The 16,346-nt window shown below is 41.6% G+C and overlaps 2 protein-coding genes across 4 annotated transcripts in view; one reads left to right on the forward strand and one right to left on the reverse strand.

Moving 5' to 3' along the window:
- RSPH14 (radial spoke head 14 homolog) overlaps positions 1-16,346 on the reverse strand; it is a 135,884-nt gene that overhangs the window by 43,332 nt on the left and 76,206 nt on the right. The gene's annotated exons all lie outside the window — the stretch shown is intronic.
- GNAZ (G protein subunit alpha z) overlaps positions 1-16,346 on the forward strand; it is a 77,850-nt gene that overhangs the window by 11,154 nt on the left and 50,350 nt on the right. For both annotated transcript variants that reach the window (XM_075215401.1, XM_075215397.1), the window contains one exon: positions 10,413-11,647. In XM_075215401.1, the coding sequence (XP_075071502.1) occupies positions 10,925-11,647 (723 nt within the window). In that variant the 5' untranslated portion in view covers positions 10,413-10,924. The remainder of the gene's footprint in view (positions 1-10,412; positions 11,648-16,346) is intronic.

Below are 16,346 nucleotides of genomic sequence, written 5' to 3' on the forward strand. Positions count from 1 at the left end.
GCCCCCTTCACACTCTGCCATGCTGCTTTGGCCCCCTTCACACTCTGCCATGCTGCTTTGGCCCCTCCTTCACACTCTGCCATGCTGCTTTGGCCCCTCCTTCACACTCTGCCATGCTGCTTTGGCCCCTTCTTCACACTCTGCCATGCTGCTTTGGCCCCTCCTTCACACTCTGCCATGCTGCTTTGGCCCCTCTTCACTCTCTGCCATGCTGCTTCTTGCACCACTTCTGTCTTCTCTCTTCTTGCCGACTCCTCTCTGCTCTCTGTGCTGCTGCTCACTGAACGTTGGGCGTGGTGATGTCATGAACGGAGCAGAGAGGAGGTCGGGGAGCGCTGCGGTCACGTATTTAAGTTAAGTTAAATGAGATTTGTAGGCCTTGATGTTTTATGGTCTTTTTTACAGTGCTCTTTAAGGCTTCTAATTGCACAGTGTGTGATTGGATAGGACCTTCCCTTTCCACTGACACACTTATTCTAACTTCATTTTTATTCTCTTCATGAGAGCAGTTTTGTGCACACTACCTGTAAAATATACTGTGCATAAAACGTGCCTTTACCTTTAACATTACAAGACCTAGTTACATATGTCACTGCAGTACACTGAAACAGGGACTGCATATTTAGTATTTGCTGAAAATTATTTAGCTCTCTGGGTAGAGTCAGCTAGCTAAGAAAACAACCTCAGGGTGTGACAGGAAGATGGCACAATTAACTTTCTTGCCCTTGGCTTCTACCTGCTTATGGCACAGAGAGCAGATTCAGGGCACTGAGCCAGCTACTTTAGCCGTGTCCTGTGTAACAAAAAGGAATGTACAAGTATAGAGAACTATGCAGCTTTTAGGGGGACTGAGAAGAAAGAAGTGCCTTTGGCATTTATGTTATGTAACTTTTACTGTATACAGTCATAGACCATTAATTTGAAAACAAAGAAACTACATTGAAAAGGCTATGTAATGGCCATAGAGGTCTTTATATGAAAGGTTTAAAACTCCCAAGCACTGAACATGCACAACCTGGAGGAGAGAAGGGACAGAGGAGACATTCCAATATATAAAAGGTATTAGTAGTAGTAGTCAGGAGAGCAGGTTATTTCTAGAACATGGGGACACACTTTGCAAGGTAACATACAGAATAACCTTTTATTTATTTATTTATTTATTTATTTATTTTTGCAGACAGGTGTTAGATCTATGGAGTAGTTTCCCATTAGTGTTCTGAAGACGCATAGAGTAAAAGAATTCAAGAGTGCATGGGACAAACTTATTGTTATTGTCTAGGTGTCTATTTAACATTAGTGCCTAGTGGGCGAGTACTGCCACTTGTATATACCATGCAAAGGCTCATTGGCGACCCCTGGCGATTCCCCCGTCCTAAATCAAATAAAAACTTCTTCACTGCCAGCCTGACGCTGTTGACGAGAGGAAGAAGTGACCCCTGTGTGGCTATTGCTCATGCATGGGCATAGCGATGGGACCTGGCAATGGATCCACAGCATATTCTTCAGCAGCAATGGAGACCTATGGACTCCACTGAAGAGGTAAGCAAATGCCATCCTGAGATGGAGTTCGTTTTTTAAAGCTGGCGGTGATAAGCAAAGCTTTTCACAGCTTGTTAAATTGGGTCACATCGCATTCCCCATAGAGGTTGATGAGGACAGCGGTCACCATCGTAAAACAAGTTGTGACTCTGATTTCTCTTGCTTTAACCCCTTGAAAAATTAAGATAAGTGCTGAGATGGCCATTTATAGCTCCTCACAGCTTAATAAATAGACCCAGGCAGAAAATATTAAGAAAAACAAATCAACCACACTAATCCCTCCAAAAAAAATCACACACAAAAATATAGTAGATGGACATGTATCAAACTCTATGTTTCTATGTTGACTACTGCAAGGAATTGCACTACTAGTGTAATTGTTTAAGAGTGTTCACAAAGAGTAAAATACTAATTAGAAACAATATAAACTGAATGGCCTTCATTCAGTTAAATATATGAATACAAACGTCCAACGGTTTGGTTTACCTTATAATACTTTTGGGTGGGATTTGATCAAGCCAGATTATGACACCCATTGCTATGTGTGTGATGTGCTGTCAGCTGTTTGCTGTGCTGACTAATCTTATAATTGTAATTACACCACTTGGGCCAGTTGGCTCACTGATCTGTCCATTCAGTAAGAATCATTGGTTGAGGAAGGCGTTATAGAAGGTAGGCTTATTACAGTGTATGTTTTAGGACACCAACCATCTCCCTCCCAAACATGCCATATATGCACCTGATCTAAATTACTCTCCAAACTCTCTACAAGGAATCCTATGAAACACTATATTCCTGTTTCCACAAAAAATGGTTCTTCTCTTTCCCTGGCTGTATGCCTCCTCCCACACCAGCCATCCACTTTATTACCTTGTTTCAGTCTCCCATTTGCCGAGTAGGCATTGGTAAAAGAACACTTAGGGCCTGATTCATTGAGAAATATAAATGGCAGTATGTGTCGCATTTTGCGTTGGGTTGCACTGCGCATGCCCAGAAATGGACTACAGTGAAAGCTGGGTAGCACAGTGGCCTAGTGGTTAGCACTTCTGCCTCACAACACTGGGGTCATGAGTTCAATTCCCAACCATGGCCTTATCTGTGTGGAGTTTGTATGTTCTCCCTGTGTTTGCGTGGGTTTCCTCCGGGTGCTCCGGTTTCCTCCCACACTCCAAAAACATACTGGTAGGTTAATTGGCTGCTATCAAAATTGACCCTAGTCTCTCCCTCTCTGTCTGTCTCCCTCCCTCTCTGTGAGTGTGTGTCTTTATTAGGGAATTTAGACTGTAAGCTTCAATGGGGCAGGGACTGATGTGAGTGAGTTCTCTGTACAGCTCTGTGGAATTAGTAGCGCTATATAAATAGATGATGATGAAGTACATTCAGTTCATCTTCGAACACAAAGGACCCTTACTACAGCCTACAATTTCATGGGCGGAGCGGGAGGGAAATGGGCGTATGCATGTGATCAATGTACAGTAAGGGCATGTAAAGGTCGAGCGTACATAGCACCGTCTGATTCAAGCTTTGGGCATCTCTAAGGTACTTATTTTTCAGTGCCGAGTGATAGTGATGGTCACGTATTCATGCTAGAACATGTGTTTGCAATCAAGAGCAACTGTAAAAATGCATTTTATATACAGTAGACATTAATAACATCATAACAACATAAATGTAAAACTAACTTTATAGTGTTTTTTCATTAATGACTATATTATTAATGGGTGACAATAATTGATTTATTTTCTGCAAGTTCTACTGGGACTTTATATTGCACATATGTATTGTGCGTATCCTGCATTGTGTTGTGTCTGTCTCAATACAGCAAGTTCCGTAATGAGACATATATACACATATAGGCAGAGCGTACGTGCACCTGTATTCAACAAGAGACGTTTCTTTTGTGAGGTTTTCTTTTAAAAAAAGCTCAAGACGTTCATTTTGTGGGCCTTAATGAATCCAAATTGTAATAAAGTGCAATAATTAATGAAAACTTTGTAGCATGATTCAATTTATTCCAATTTTAGGTAAAAAAAAAAGTCATCACAGCCCTGAAGGTTTTGAATATTAAAAGAAATCCAAGGAAATAAGGATATTACTGAAAACTAAACATGGCTACACACTATCCATTATTGCTGGCAATACTGGGTAATGGTCCCTAAATCTCAGTGTGTGGCTCCAAGTTTAAGGCCCGATAATAATGCCGTTGAAACTTATCAAATTGTACATGTTAGTATATGTGGTCAGAAGGTGATCGCTATCGGCCCTGTGTGTACAGCCCTGTATGGTAAATGTGTAAATTTCCAACATCTTCTAATATTCTCAGTCTGTGTGTGTATGTTAGGGAATTTAGACTGTAAGCTCCAATGGGGCAGGAACTGATGTGAGTTCTCTGTAGAGCGCTGCGGAATTAGTGGCGCTATATAAATACTTGCTGATGATGAATGCTAGCCAGATCCTGCAAAATCTGCAGTGCTATTGGGAATTAGAATGATATTACAGCATTTGTGGACACAAAACAACCACACTGCCAGATTATTAATAGGGAATGTTGATAAATGGGGATAATGACCTATATTGCTCAGTCTATGTGGGTAATCTTCCAACTGCACTGTGATCCCTTAAGTGTAGACCATACCATGTGTGACTGGCCGAATACTATACTTAACCTGCTATCAGTGGTGTTATTCTTCTCTACTAAAGGTAACAGCAGGACCGGCACTACCACTAGGCAAACTAGTTCACAAAGAGTAAACTACTAATTAGAAATGCTCCAGGCAGACGCCTAGACTGGAAAATCTCGGGGGAACCTAAAACTTTGAGTGATGTAGCATGTTCCCAGGGCCGGTGCTAGGGTCCATGGCGCCCTAGGCACTTTGAAAAAATCGGTGCGCCCCCCCCTCCCCCGCAAAAATCGGCACGCCCCCCCCCTTCCCGCAAAAACGGCGCCCTCCTCACCCCGTGTTTCCTTACCTCACCACCGCCGCCTCTCTGCTCAGTCTCCTCCCCTCCACTCACTGACACTAGTAAGTGGAGGGGAGGAGACGAAGCAGAGAGGCGGCGGTGGTGAGCAATAGCCTCTTCCCCCCTCCCCCGTGCATCTGAATGCTGTGCGGCGGCCGTGACAGGTATGGTCAGCGGTCGCCGCACAGTTTTAAAGCAATTTTCATTCTGGAGGGCGCCCTCCAGAGCCCGGCGCCCTAGGCAAGTGCCTAACCTTGCCTAATGGGAGCGCCGGGCCTGCATGTTCCCCTGTAGCACCTCCACACACAGCCACCCAGGGAATTAAATTGAACGCACCCTTCCTTGTTGGCTAACAATGGGGAAGAGATTGGCATGTTTAAACATTTTCATTTTTTCGAGCTTGTGTGGCCCAACCATCCCACCCCCCCTAACCTGCCCTGCTGTTTCCTACCTTGGGTAGAGGAGGGGATGTCAGTCTCAGAGTTGTGATACTGCCAGTTATATGTGTGGCAGTGTGACATTGTGCTGTGACATCACCACACAGTGCCATACTCCAAGTGAGTGAAATGAGTTACAGGGCGTTAGGTGAGTGGGAATTCATTACAGGGTAAGAAGTGAGCGAGGGGGGTGAACTACAGGATGGGGGCTAAGGGGTAGAAGGTAGGGGGGATGGAGATAAGAAAGGAGGAGAAGAATGAATTACAGGCTGGTAATGAGGTAGACAGGATTTACAGGACCATTTATCTTGTCCAGAGGTAACTCTTCTCAGATATTTGATTACCTGCTGATAATGCTGATTTACTTATTACTTCTAATTATTTTATTAGCACCTTTACCATTAACAACAGTTCTCTCTATTTCAGATCACTTCCACAATGATCTCTCTGTCCCTGTATTACTTGCTCTTCCTCTCACTCTATCTCTGGTTTGATTTTTCTCTTATTTCTCTTGATTTCTTTCCTATCAGGCTGATAACTGTGATGTGTCCACTCTCCTTTATGGTTACCTTAGAGACTAACTCGCCCAGCACTCCCTCTGACAATCCCCTTCACGTAATGTGTGATTGGTCCAAAATCAGCTAGCCCTTCAGTATTCATAGCTGCACATTACAACAAAGACATGGTAATCCTTAACAATGTGTGCATAGGGGTAATACTAGGGAAGAGGGGGAGGAGGGCTGAAGCTTCACCTATGGTGTCTAGTATAGGAAGCCACTCACTGCTGAACTGGTGGGCAACACCGAGGCTCTTATCATTTTTAAGTAAATAGTCACATTTAAATCATTTTATTATGATTAGAGGTAAGGTTTAATTTAAGTAGTGGTAAGATATATGGATAGTAGAAGGTACCAACCATAAATTTAATTTTTTATTGAATGGAAAAAAGCGATTTAAATGCAAATGTAATAGAAATTACGTATGAACAAGACTTGATTTCTATAGTTACATGTATATGCCATGCATATGAGTTGTTTCTTAGGAGTACCCATATAACTACACTTAATAGAGTACAGCTATAAGCTACACATCCTCTCCATCTAGAGATCAGAATGTAAATCTCAAACCCAGAGCTTAATACTGACCCTAAACTCCAACAGAGACCCGAATCGTAATACTTAGCTGAACATTACAAGTGAACACCCAAAACTGCCATGCACATGGTAGGCTGCAATGGAGAATTAGGTAAAGGGTAAGGTGAGAAGAAGGGCCGGCTTCCAGAGAGTGCATGGAGCGGGAGGTACCAGGGATAGGGTCATCTAACAACCTAGTCAAAAGTGAGTGAGTGAGATTAAGGTTCAGAAGCGTGAATAAATTGTGCTCAGAGGAGCAGCGACCATGTGCTAAAATGCACAAGGCAAAGCCTAAATATCTTTCTCTGTTGTGGGCTGAATCTTGCACGCAATAGATACAAGAGAATGGCGTCTTGTTTTAGAAGATCTGTACAATGTGCAGATCAAGTGACAGAGATGTCTCGCAGCTAGCCATGAGTAAGGGAGCCTGCTCCCTGCTGACCATAAGTCAGTCTGCCCTACAACAAGAGAAATTTGTCTGGCTTTTGTCAGCTGATCTGTGTGACAAATAACTGGGTTATGACATCAGCGTGTCTGCTATGATCAGTGATATTTCTAATGACTCCGATGTACAGTTTTATAGTCTGACAACACTTGACCAAATCCAGCACTTGTACAGAATTTGTTGGGTATTCTGTGCCTGTGCTCTACCCTTTTTACTTCCAAACATGGTAACATGAGTAAAAAATATATATAAAGATTCAGCTTCCGGGGCTAAATTCACATTTGCACAAAATAACAGTTGCCAGCATTGCTTGTGCAGAGAGCCCAGATTCACAGCTCTGAGAGAAGATTCCTATGAGGGTAGGTGGAATCCAGCACGCCAGCAGTAAAAGAGCACATGAGGACTGATGTTGCATTTTTCGACTGCTAACATGTTCTTCCTATATTCCTGGCACATTTGCTATATCCTGGAAATGTTCTGCTTGCATTTTCACTCCTTTCAAAAGCAGCTACAACAAACAGTATCTTTTTAGTCTCTACCCGTTGCTAACAGACTTCCTTCTGTAGGATTTTGGTCATTTGCTAGCTCACAATTTTGATACATGATTCGTTTTTCTCATATACTAACAGGATAGTCACTCAGACCTGGGAAATTTAATTGCAATAAGTTACACCAGAGGTGCCTATGTACAAGAGCAGGGGGTCAGTTCTGTTTGGCATACTTACCCACTGGTTTCTTGTCAACAGTCAATTCTCCTTTTGCAGTCATCCAGCACTGTGTCTCAAAATGTTCACGGTTGCTGCAGCGGGAGAATCCATGTTGCTGCAGCGGGAGAATTGATGTTTGACGAGATAAGAAGGGGGGGAGTATCTCCTGAACAGAGCAGGTCCTGGTACGCCGGATAAGGTTTTTCTTTAATACAATGTAAAAAAAAATATTGTACCAACATGTTTGGTAAAAATTCTACCAACATATTGTATTTATGGTTTTACCACTGGCAAAGTGTTATGTAAACAATCTAAAAGCACAGCATAAAAATATAAAACACTGAAGTGCAGAGAAAAGCATCCAATGTTTTTTTACATAATCGTTTGTCATTAATGTTTTTTCTTATAAGCACAAAGCCATGTTGCAAACCTTCTGGTTGCAGTGGAACATGTTTTTGAGGAAGCTGGCACAACTTGATTTCAAATTGGAACAGAGCCAACTGCATTATCTTTGACGCCTGCAACGGTCAGCAGATAAATACACCCCCTCTGTCTCCTAGATATTTCAGAGTGCTAACAGAAAATCATCATTTCCATGTGCAGGAATGGTTGATAAGAAGTGCAAAACCATAACAGTCTTTTGAAAAATCTAGGTCAGTGTTGTTGGTTTGTGACAAAGCAGAAATATGGTCATCTGCCAACAAATGACAAACCCTTGTCTTGAAATTTGACAGTGAATATTGCTGCTATACCTGCAGTTGCTTTAGCTTTACATTATTATTACACACGTGAAATCCAGACAAATCTGGTTTGTAACATAAGTGGAGTCCTGATGACCTTGAAATCGGGCAATCTATCTACAGAGAGCCTGGCCTTTTGGGAGCAATTGAGAGTGTGTGTTAGTGTGAAGGTGAATGTGACAGTGTGAAGCAGCCTATTACAAGTCTGCACGTTCTGTATAGGACAGGCCCAGAATGAGTCACAGGCCCTGTAGCTGAGATGATGCATTTCGTGATTATGGGCATCATTCTGCAGTCTGCAGTGCTGGCCCAGCAGTTACATCTTCTATTTACCTTGGCCACTCATTAAAGTAAGAGGAAAAAATCAGCATACAAGGGAGATTAATGTTACTGACAGGAAAATCCAGAAACATGTACTGTAAGTAAATACATTAAAGGTCATATTTACGAACCGGAAAACATGCGAGTGTGCAGAGCATTTCACGTTGTGCGAATGCAAGTAATCCGCAAGAAGCGTGCACACATTCCGAGCTGCCCTCCAAGGAACAAAACGCAAAAAACTCTGTCCCTTTTGGGGAATGCTGGTCCAATTGGAAATGCAACAAAATCCTACCGGCTTCCACTTTAGAACCCCCCCTTTTATTTACACATTTCAGTTGTTCGCATAAAACAATGGCAGTTTAGCATCATTTAGATCTGAAATGAATAAGGGTGGGGAGAGTTTTATCACGTGTGTCACTTGCGGTTTTCAATGTGTTCAGTATAAAACTTGAAATGTGCCCCAAAATGCAGATTCCTACATATAGGCATACTTGCCAACTCTCTTAAAAATGTCCGGGAGACTCCCAAATTCCGGTTAGGTCTCCTGGACTCCTGAGAGAGCAGGCAGTTCTCCTGCATCATGATCATGCACGCTTCCTAGTGAAGTGAGTGGGATGGGTGCCTCAATGATGCGATTGGCGGTGAATAGAGTTATTTTGGCCTCGTCCCCACGACAAAATGTCAAAATGACAAAATGGTGTGATTCACAGCGTCCTGCCCTCCCACCATGCTCCCTATCCTTTATCTCCCGGAGGGTCCCAACTAAAAGTAGGCAAGTATGCATAGAAGGAACCTGGAGATCCAGCATGGGAAGAGGCTTCCATCACTTCTGAAGACATGTAAAAATCATGTCCTTATGGGTTGAGCAAAATACTCTGTAGCACCCAAAGTGTGTATTATCTACCCTTTGGATCTCAATTAAATAATCACATCTAGCAATTAGAAATCTTGTTTTTGGATGTTGGTGCGTCTAGCCCGCCCCCAGCTCCTCCCACCAAGAGATAAAAAATGGTTTAACCCTGTATAAACAGTTGCATTTGCGCAAAAATAAGCACATGACATCACAAAACGGCACAAGCGCTTCAGAGCTACAGATTTTCACTTTTGTAAACACCCCTTGGTTTATATATGAAGCCCTTCACACCTGTAAATGTATTTTTGTCTTGAATTGAAAGTAAACAGATGGTCCTGTTTCTTGTATACATAGGGACAGCAACGTCAGATGAGCAAAACCATGGTTTCTTGACAAAATACATATATGCAAAACATGAACAATTTAAAAGGTGAATATTTATCAAAATGCAGTGATAAGTTTTATTACTACTTATCGTGGCAAAGTAAATCTCTTACCAATTAAATCTCACTAAGGCAGATATGTGAATGTCTGAGGACAGAAAGATGTAAATTGGTTTTATTTGTGAACAGCGAGTATTTATCGGCCTGAAATACAGAAAGTCCCCAGTTTGTTCTTTTTTTCAGTCCTCTGCAGATATTGATCCTATGACATAATAAGACCCTTTGGGAGCGGCAAACATTCTATTGTTTCACGTATTAATCAATAATCCTTACTTACGTAATATTCTTCTGTTGAGAATCAATGATTATTGCAAAACAGAAATAGCTATTGTTCCTGTAACCTTAATATGATAGATAGGTGATCCATTTCAAGAACACAGGATAGCAAATGCAAAGTGACTAAGAGATTAGAAAAAGACAAATGAAGAACTATTAATGTGTACATGAGCTTCCAGCACCCAACATTTGGGTGGAGTTTTAAGCTACGCCCAGGCAGGCATTTTTCAATTTAATTTTATTAATTTGTTTTGGATATTTTGCATGCAGATGGCTTCGTTGAAGGTATGTGATCCACTAAACTCCAGAAAAAAATCTTTCATCTGGACAATCCCATACTAAATGCAGTGATATGGTCAGATGATCTTCCTTTACACTTGTCCATCCACGTTTTGTGAAATCGTATAAAAATGCTTTCTGTCACTAAAGCACCAGTAACACTATATGGTTTGTGAGAAACTCACCACAGTAGTACATAATGCATACCGTGTATTATTTGAAGGTACAGAATATGCAGATACAATCATTCAATATTTGTCTATCTTTGTGTCTGACAGGTGCGGATCACTGTCAGGAACAGGGCGAAGAAACAAAAAAACAAACATCAAAAAGGCCAGTGAAATAGAGGAGAGGCCACAGAATCTCTTGCTGCACGGAGCAGGATCACCATGGTAACCAGAAAATACAATTAAAAAGGCAAGTGAGGCAGAAGCAGATGAGTAGCCTGCCCCTTACCTTTGGACTGGAGGAAGTGAAATAATTATGCAGAAGAGAAAAGGGTATATGAAGGATACGGTCACTCAGTGGAGACGGGAAGTGTCTTTTCATTAAAAAAGGAATGTGTCACTTCTACCTCAAGGGAAGGGGAGTGCCATGACATCTGCTGAGAAGACCATCTGCATGAGGTTGTACTGCTCCTTATTTTTACACACTTGTTAGGGTTGACACTTATCGTCCAATCTGATTGTTATCTCACCTGACACAAAAGGTGTAAGACAAAACATCTCTGTTAGACAGAGAGGAAGGATAAAGAGAGAGGGAGAAACTCCACCTCTGGCAACCACCTACCATGGGATGTCGGCAGAGTGCGGAGGAGAAAGAGGCAGCGAGGCGATCGCGCAGGATTGACAGGCACCTGCGCTCTGAAAGTCAGCGCCAACGACGGGAAATCAAACTTTTGCTACTTGGAACCAGCAATTCTGGCAAAAGTACCATTGTAAAGCAAATGAAAATTATCCACAGTGGGGGGTTCAATCTAGAAGCATGCAAGGAATATAAACCCCTCATCATTTATAATGCTATTGACTCGCTCACTCGCATCATAAGGGCGCTTGCCACACTGAAGATTGAATTTCACAACCCGGACCGCGCTTATGATGCAGTACAACTATTTGCTTTGACGGGCCCAGCAGAGAGCAAGGGTGAAATTACGTCTGAACTGCTAGGGGTGATGAAGCGACTTTGGGCAGACTCGGGGGTGCAGGAGTGCTTCTGTCGCTCTAATGAGTACCACCTAGAAGACAATGCTGCTTATTACCTCAATGACCTGGAGAGGATAGCAGCCGTTGAGTACATCCCCACTGTAGAAGACATCCTTCGCTCTCGAGACATGACTACAGGCATTGTAGAGAACAAGTTCACCTTCAAAGAGCTTACTTTCAAGATGGTTGACGTTGGGGGTCAGCGGTCTGAACGGAAGAAGTGGATTCACTGCTTTGAGGGTGTGACAGCTATAATATTCTGCGTGGAACTCAGTGGATATGACTTGAAGCTTTATGAGGACAACCAAACAGTGAGTACAAGAAAAATCCTGGGGGGAAGGGGAAACTTTTTTCGACACAGAGTTTAACCTTAAATGGAAATTATCACAATTAATTTACTGGCTTTAGTTTAGGGATAGTGATTTATCTACATTGAAACCGCTGACGGTCTCCCACTTTTAGTTTTAAGCTTTTTTTTGCCCGGAGTTATATAGCAAAAGAAACTTCAACTGCATGATTTGCAGCAGTATAAGCCATAGTTATATAATACTGCAGTAATAGAATTCTATAGGGCTCATTTTGAGTTGTATGTATGTCTGTTGTCGTACTGCGCATGCACACACAAAAAAAGGGACACACATGTCCATTGAAGATCATTGTGTGTCTTCGAATTGCAACCCTTTATGACTAGAAAAGAATAATGCTGCGGCTATCTTAAGCTGAGAACAGTAAGGGTGTGTTCACATATCTGCGGCACAGTTAGTGGTGGATGCATCCCCTTTTAGGAAGCGTATCTCTCGCATATACTAGAGGGTTGGTGCAGTGACACATGATGATCAGCAGCACTACACAATGATGATCAGCAGCACTACACAATGATGATCAGCAGCACTACACAATGATGATCAGCAGCACTACACAATGATGATCAGCAGCACTACACAATGATGATCAGTGGCGCTTTGGATTGCACATTGACTCCTCCAGCTCTACTTTCAGATTTTTCAATAACTGTCAACATACTGTTCCCTCTTGTGTATAGAACACTTTGTTACCTTATTATACTGTGTACAAAATGGGTAATGTGACTTAATGATTTACTACTTAAACTATCAAGACACATCTGTACGTATTGTAGGGCATAAGTGTACACACTTGTTGACGTATATCTGCAAAGCTACACATGCCACTTTATATAAAAAGACTATAATAATTGTAACGTTTCTATAAATTGTTAGCCAGACATACAGACACAAAAGATTCTGCCTGAGAACAAGTATTTCCAGCATAGTTCCAGTAATTTTGTTTAGGTGCAGTCAAGTATTATCCATACAGTCATACAGAAAAGTGACACAGACTCTCTTGCTTGTGAAGATGGGTTAGTGCTAGATTAGCATTACCTTGCACGAATGTGAGCAAAGCACCACAGACATGTGTTTACCTCAGCAGAAGAGGTAAAAAAGATGAAAGTTTTGCTTTAAGCAGTTTCTTGGTATAACGAACTTCAGGGTATATATGTATACATTGAGGTTTGCCACATGAGTCCCCAATTTTATAGTAAAACAACGACATCAGCTTTATAAATGGGTCTTAGTCATACTTGATCAACTTTTCCCGGAGATACCAAAATGGAGATCAGGTGGCAAGTGTGCCCGCATCATGCAATACCATGAATGATGACACATCACTAGGATCCAGGAGAGTGCCCGCTTGTCCAGGAGGACTCCTCGAAATTCATGAGACTCCTGAACATTCCAGGGGAATAAGCATTATGGTCTCATTAATCCCTATCAGAAGAAGTTTTGATAACTATCAATAAATATGTGAGCTTACACTTGCTTTATAATATATTTATTTTGTTATATCACACATTGGAAATACTTGTACAGGCCTTTTCCACATTCAATAACCCACAGCAATCAAGGGGTCGCTGAACATTTTCAGCTATGTTAGTGCATACTTGCCAACTCCGGGAGACTCCCGAAATTCGGGTCGGTCTCACGGACTCCAGGGAGAACTGGCAAATCTCCCGCATCCCGCAATTGCGGGGCTAAAATGACGCGACTTGCGGTGAATTGCGTCATTTTGGCTCCACACCCGCGACAAAACTGCATATTTGACGCGGGGGGGGGGGATGGGGCGGGGGCAAATGACGCGATTCACCGTGCCCCGCCCCTCTCACCCTCTACACACGCCCCTCTCCCGGACACTACTTGCTAAATAAGGCATGTATGTGTTAGTGAACAACCTTTGTATGTAACAAATATTTTTAAATAATTGAATAAGGATAAGTACATAGTTCATGTATTAACTCAACTTTCAGCATAAGCTGAAACACACTTTGCCTGAATCAATTCAGTTCAAATAGGAACAAATCAATGTAAATTCAGACTACATGATTCATTTTAATTATGTGCTATTCCTCTTTTACAGCGAAGGCCTTTTCTTTTAATACACCTAATTAATGGCTAAAAACATTTTACTACTGTAGCATTAGACTTGTGTGAGTTGTAGGTACAATACAATGGTAGTGCTCAGGACAGAATACTGGGAGGGAAAGATATGTGGGAAGTAGGGGAATAATTTCATTTTGTATAGGAAAATGTACAGAATGCAGCACTTCACACCCTATGATGTCGTCATTAAATAAGTTAAACTATTATGCATTTAACAATACTAATTTTCCTATTAGCTGTGCTATAGCTATTTGAAAATAGGATATCGCATATTCTGTGTAATGTTCTTATGATGGGTCAGAAGATTAATTACGGAATAACTGTTATAATCCTACGAACAGCATGTTACTTTGGCAGAAGATGAAATGATTTCGCCTTTAACAGAATGACAGAAAATCAATGATCTTTGTGAAGGTCTGTATGAAGGACAGAGTCCTTGGGGCACGGAGTAAATGTCACCAATGCTACCCCTTTCTGTCTGGCAGCCTGGACACAGAGCAGTCACACCACTACTGTTTACAATGTGTCTGGATGGTTCCATACAGTAGCAACACAATATTTTCTTTGCTAAAGAAACTAATTCACCCTCATGTCCCATAGATACAAAGGGCCTGAGTCATAAAGGAGAGCAAAGCATAAAAATGAGTAACTTTGCACTGGGCAAAACCATGTTGCATTGGAGGGGGGGGGGATTTAAAATGTGGGGACAGATTTATAGTTATATTTCAGTGTAAAAATAAACCTATCAAGTATTTGTGTGTTACATGAAAAAACAGCCAGCATTTAACTTATGTGCAAAATAATAAACTAATTTGCACCCCTTGCATTGTAACATGGTTTGTCCCTGAGAACAGTTACTCCTTTTTTTGCCTTACTTTACTTCTTTAATGACTCAGGCCCAAAAAGTTCCTGTTTATTTGGAGTTCCTCAAAGTTTTCAGGTCCATTACATGCTTTCTTTATTATAACATATGATTCTATCTTTTAGCAAATAGGACAAGGACTGTGTTATGGAAGTATTATGGAGAGGAAAAAATAAAAATCAGACTGTATAGGTGATAAAAAGAGTCAATAAAAAATTACTCTTTTTGAAAGGAAGCACTCCCACCCACCACCATTCGGCAGAACCCCTGCTGTGTTAGACAGTCGTAACAGTACAGTCAGCAAACTACAACCTGCCATCAAACTACTCACAATTTAAATTCTCCAGTCAGTTACAATATAGGCAGCTGAGGTGCTGGTAGGGTTCAGCATCTTCTGAATGATGGGAGTCCTGGTCTTGGAGGAGGGATTCCATGGATTTGTACGGTATGGTTGCTTATTTCGGAACAGGTATCAGTCCTCGAATATGCCCACACAGGCCCCTGAACTTAACCAGCACCAGTGCTGGTTGGCCTAGATTTCCGCCAAAGTACATGAGTTTGTGGACAACATACCTGCGTTTTCAGAGAACCAGAAGTTTCCATGGGCCAAAGGGCTAGAGTGAGGGTGTTCCTTCTACAGTGTAGGTTCACAGGTGCATGTAGTTTTGCAGAGAATTATAGGGGGGAATTCAGTTAGCTGTGAAGTGTCTCCGGAACGTGTGTGAGACACTTTGCAGCAGAGATTTGACAGGAATCTCCATTAATTTTTCCTGCGAGGGAAAATGAGAGAAGATTTCTACCGTAATTGCCAGCAATGTGTCCAGCGAGAGGTCCGCGCGCCACATTGCCAGCATTTGAATTCCCCCCTAAAAATGAGATTTACTTTTGCACAATGAGAGTATTGAAATGAGACGGGTGGTGAGGGCGCATTTTCAGGCGCCTTCCTTGATATGAAAAATCGCGTGCAGCTATTTTGAAACTTGGCACCAGCTCACAGATATAGAGTCTGAGTCATTAAGGAGAACAAAGCAAAAAAAAGGAGTAACATTGCACCTCGGCAAAACCATGTTGCATTGGAGGAGGGGGGGATAAATTTAAAATGTGGGGAGAGATTTATCGTTGGGGTAGGGTATGTCCTAGATCAACTTTAAATGTCAGTGTAAATGTAAAGTTATCATCGGGCCTGATTCATTAAGGAACTTAAGCAGGAGATTTCTCACTTAAGTCTACTGGACAAAACCATGTTAAAATAAAAGGGGTGAACACTACTTCTATTTTGCACATAAGTTAAATACTGATTGTTTTTTCATGTAGCACACAAATACTTGATAGCTTATTTGTACACTGAAATTTAAAGTTGATATTTGTGTGCTACATGAATAAACATTCAGTATTTAACTTATGTACAAAACACAAAACTAATTTTCACCCATTTCATTTTAACATGGTTTTGTCCAGGAGACTTAAGTAAGAAATGTCTTGCCTACGTTCCTTAATGAATCAGGCCATCAAGTATCTGTGTGCTACATGACAAGAAGTCAGTATTTTCTTTATGTGCAAAATAAAAGACTAATTTGCACCCCTTGCATTGTAACATGGTTTTGTCCAGGATCAAATTGACTCCTTTTTCTGCCTTGCTCTCCTTAATGACTCACGCCCATAGGATCTCCACCTATATATTCAGTGGGACGG

This window comes from Mixophyes fleayi, chromosome 1, assembly GCF_038048845.1.
Source record: "Mixophyes fleayi isolate aMixFle1 chromosome 1, aMixFle1.hap1, whole genome shotgun sequence".
Lineage (NCBI taxonomy): Eukaryota > Metazoa > Chordata > Amphibia > Anura > Limnodynastidae > Mixophyes > Mixophyes fleayi.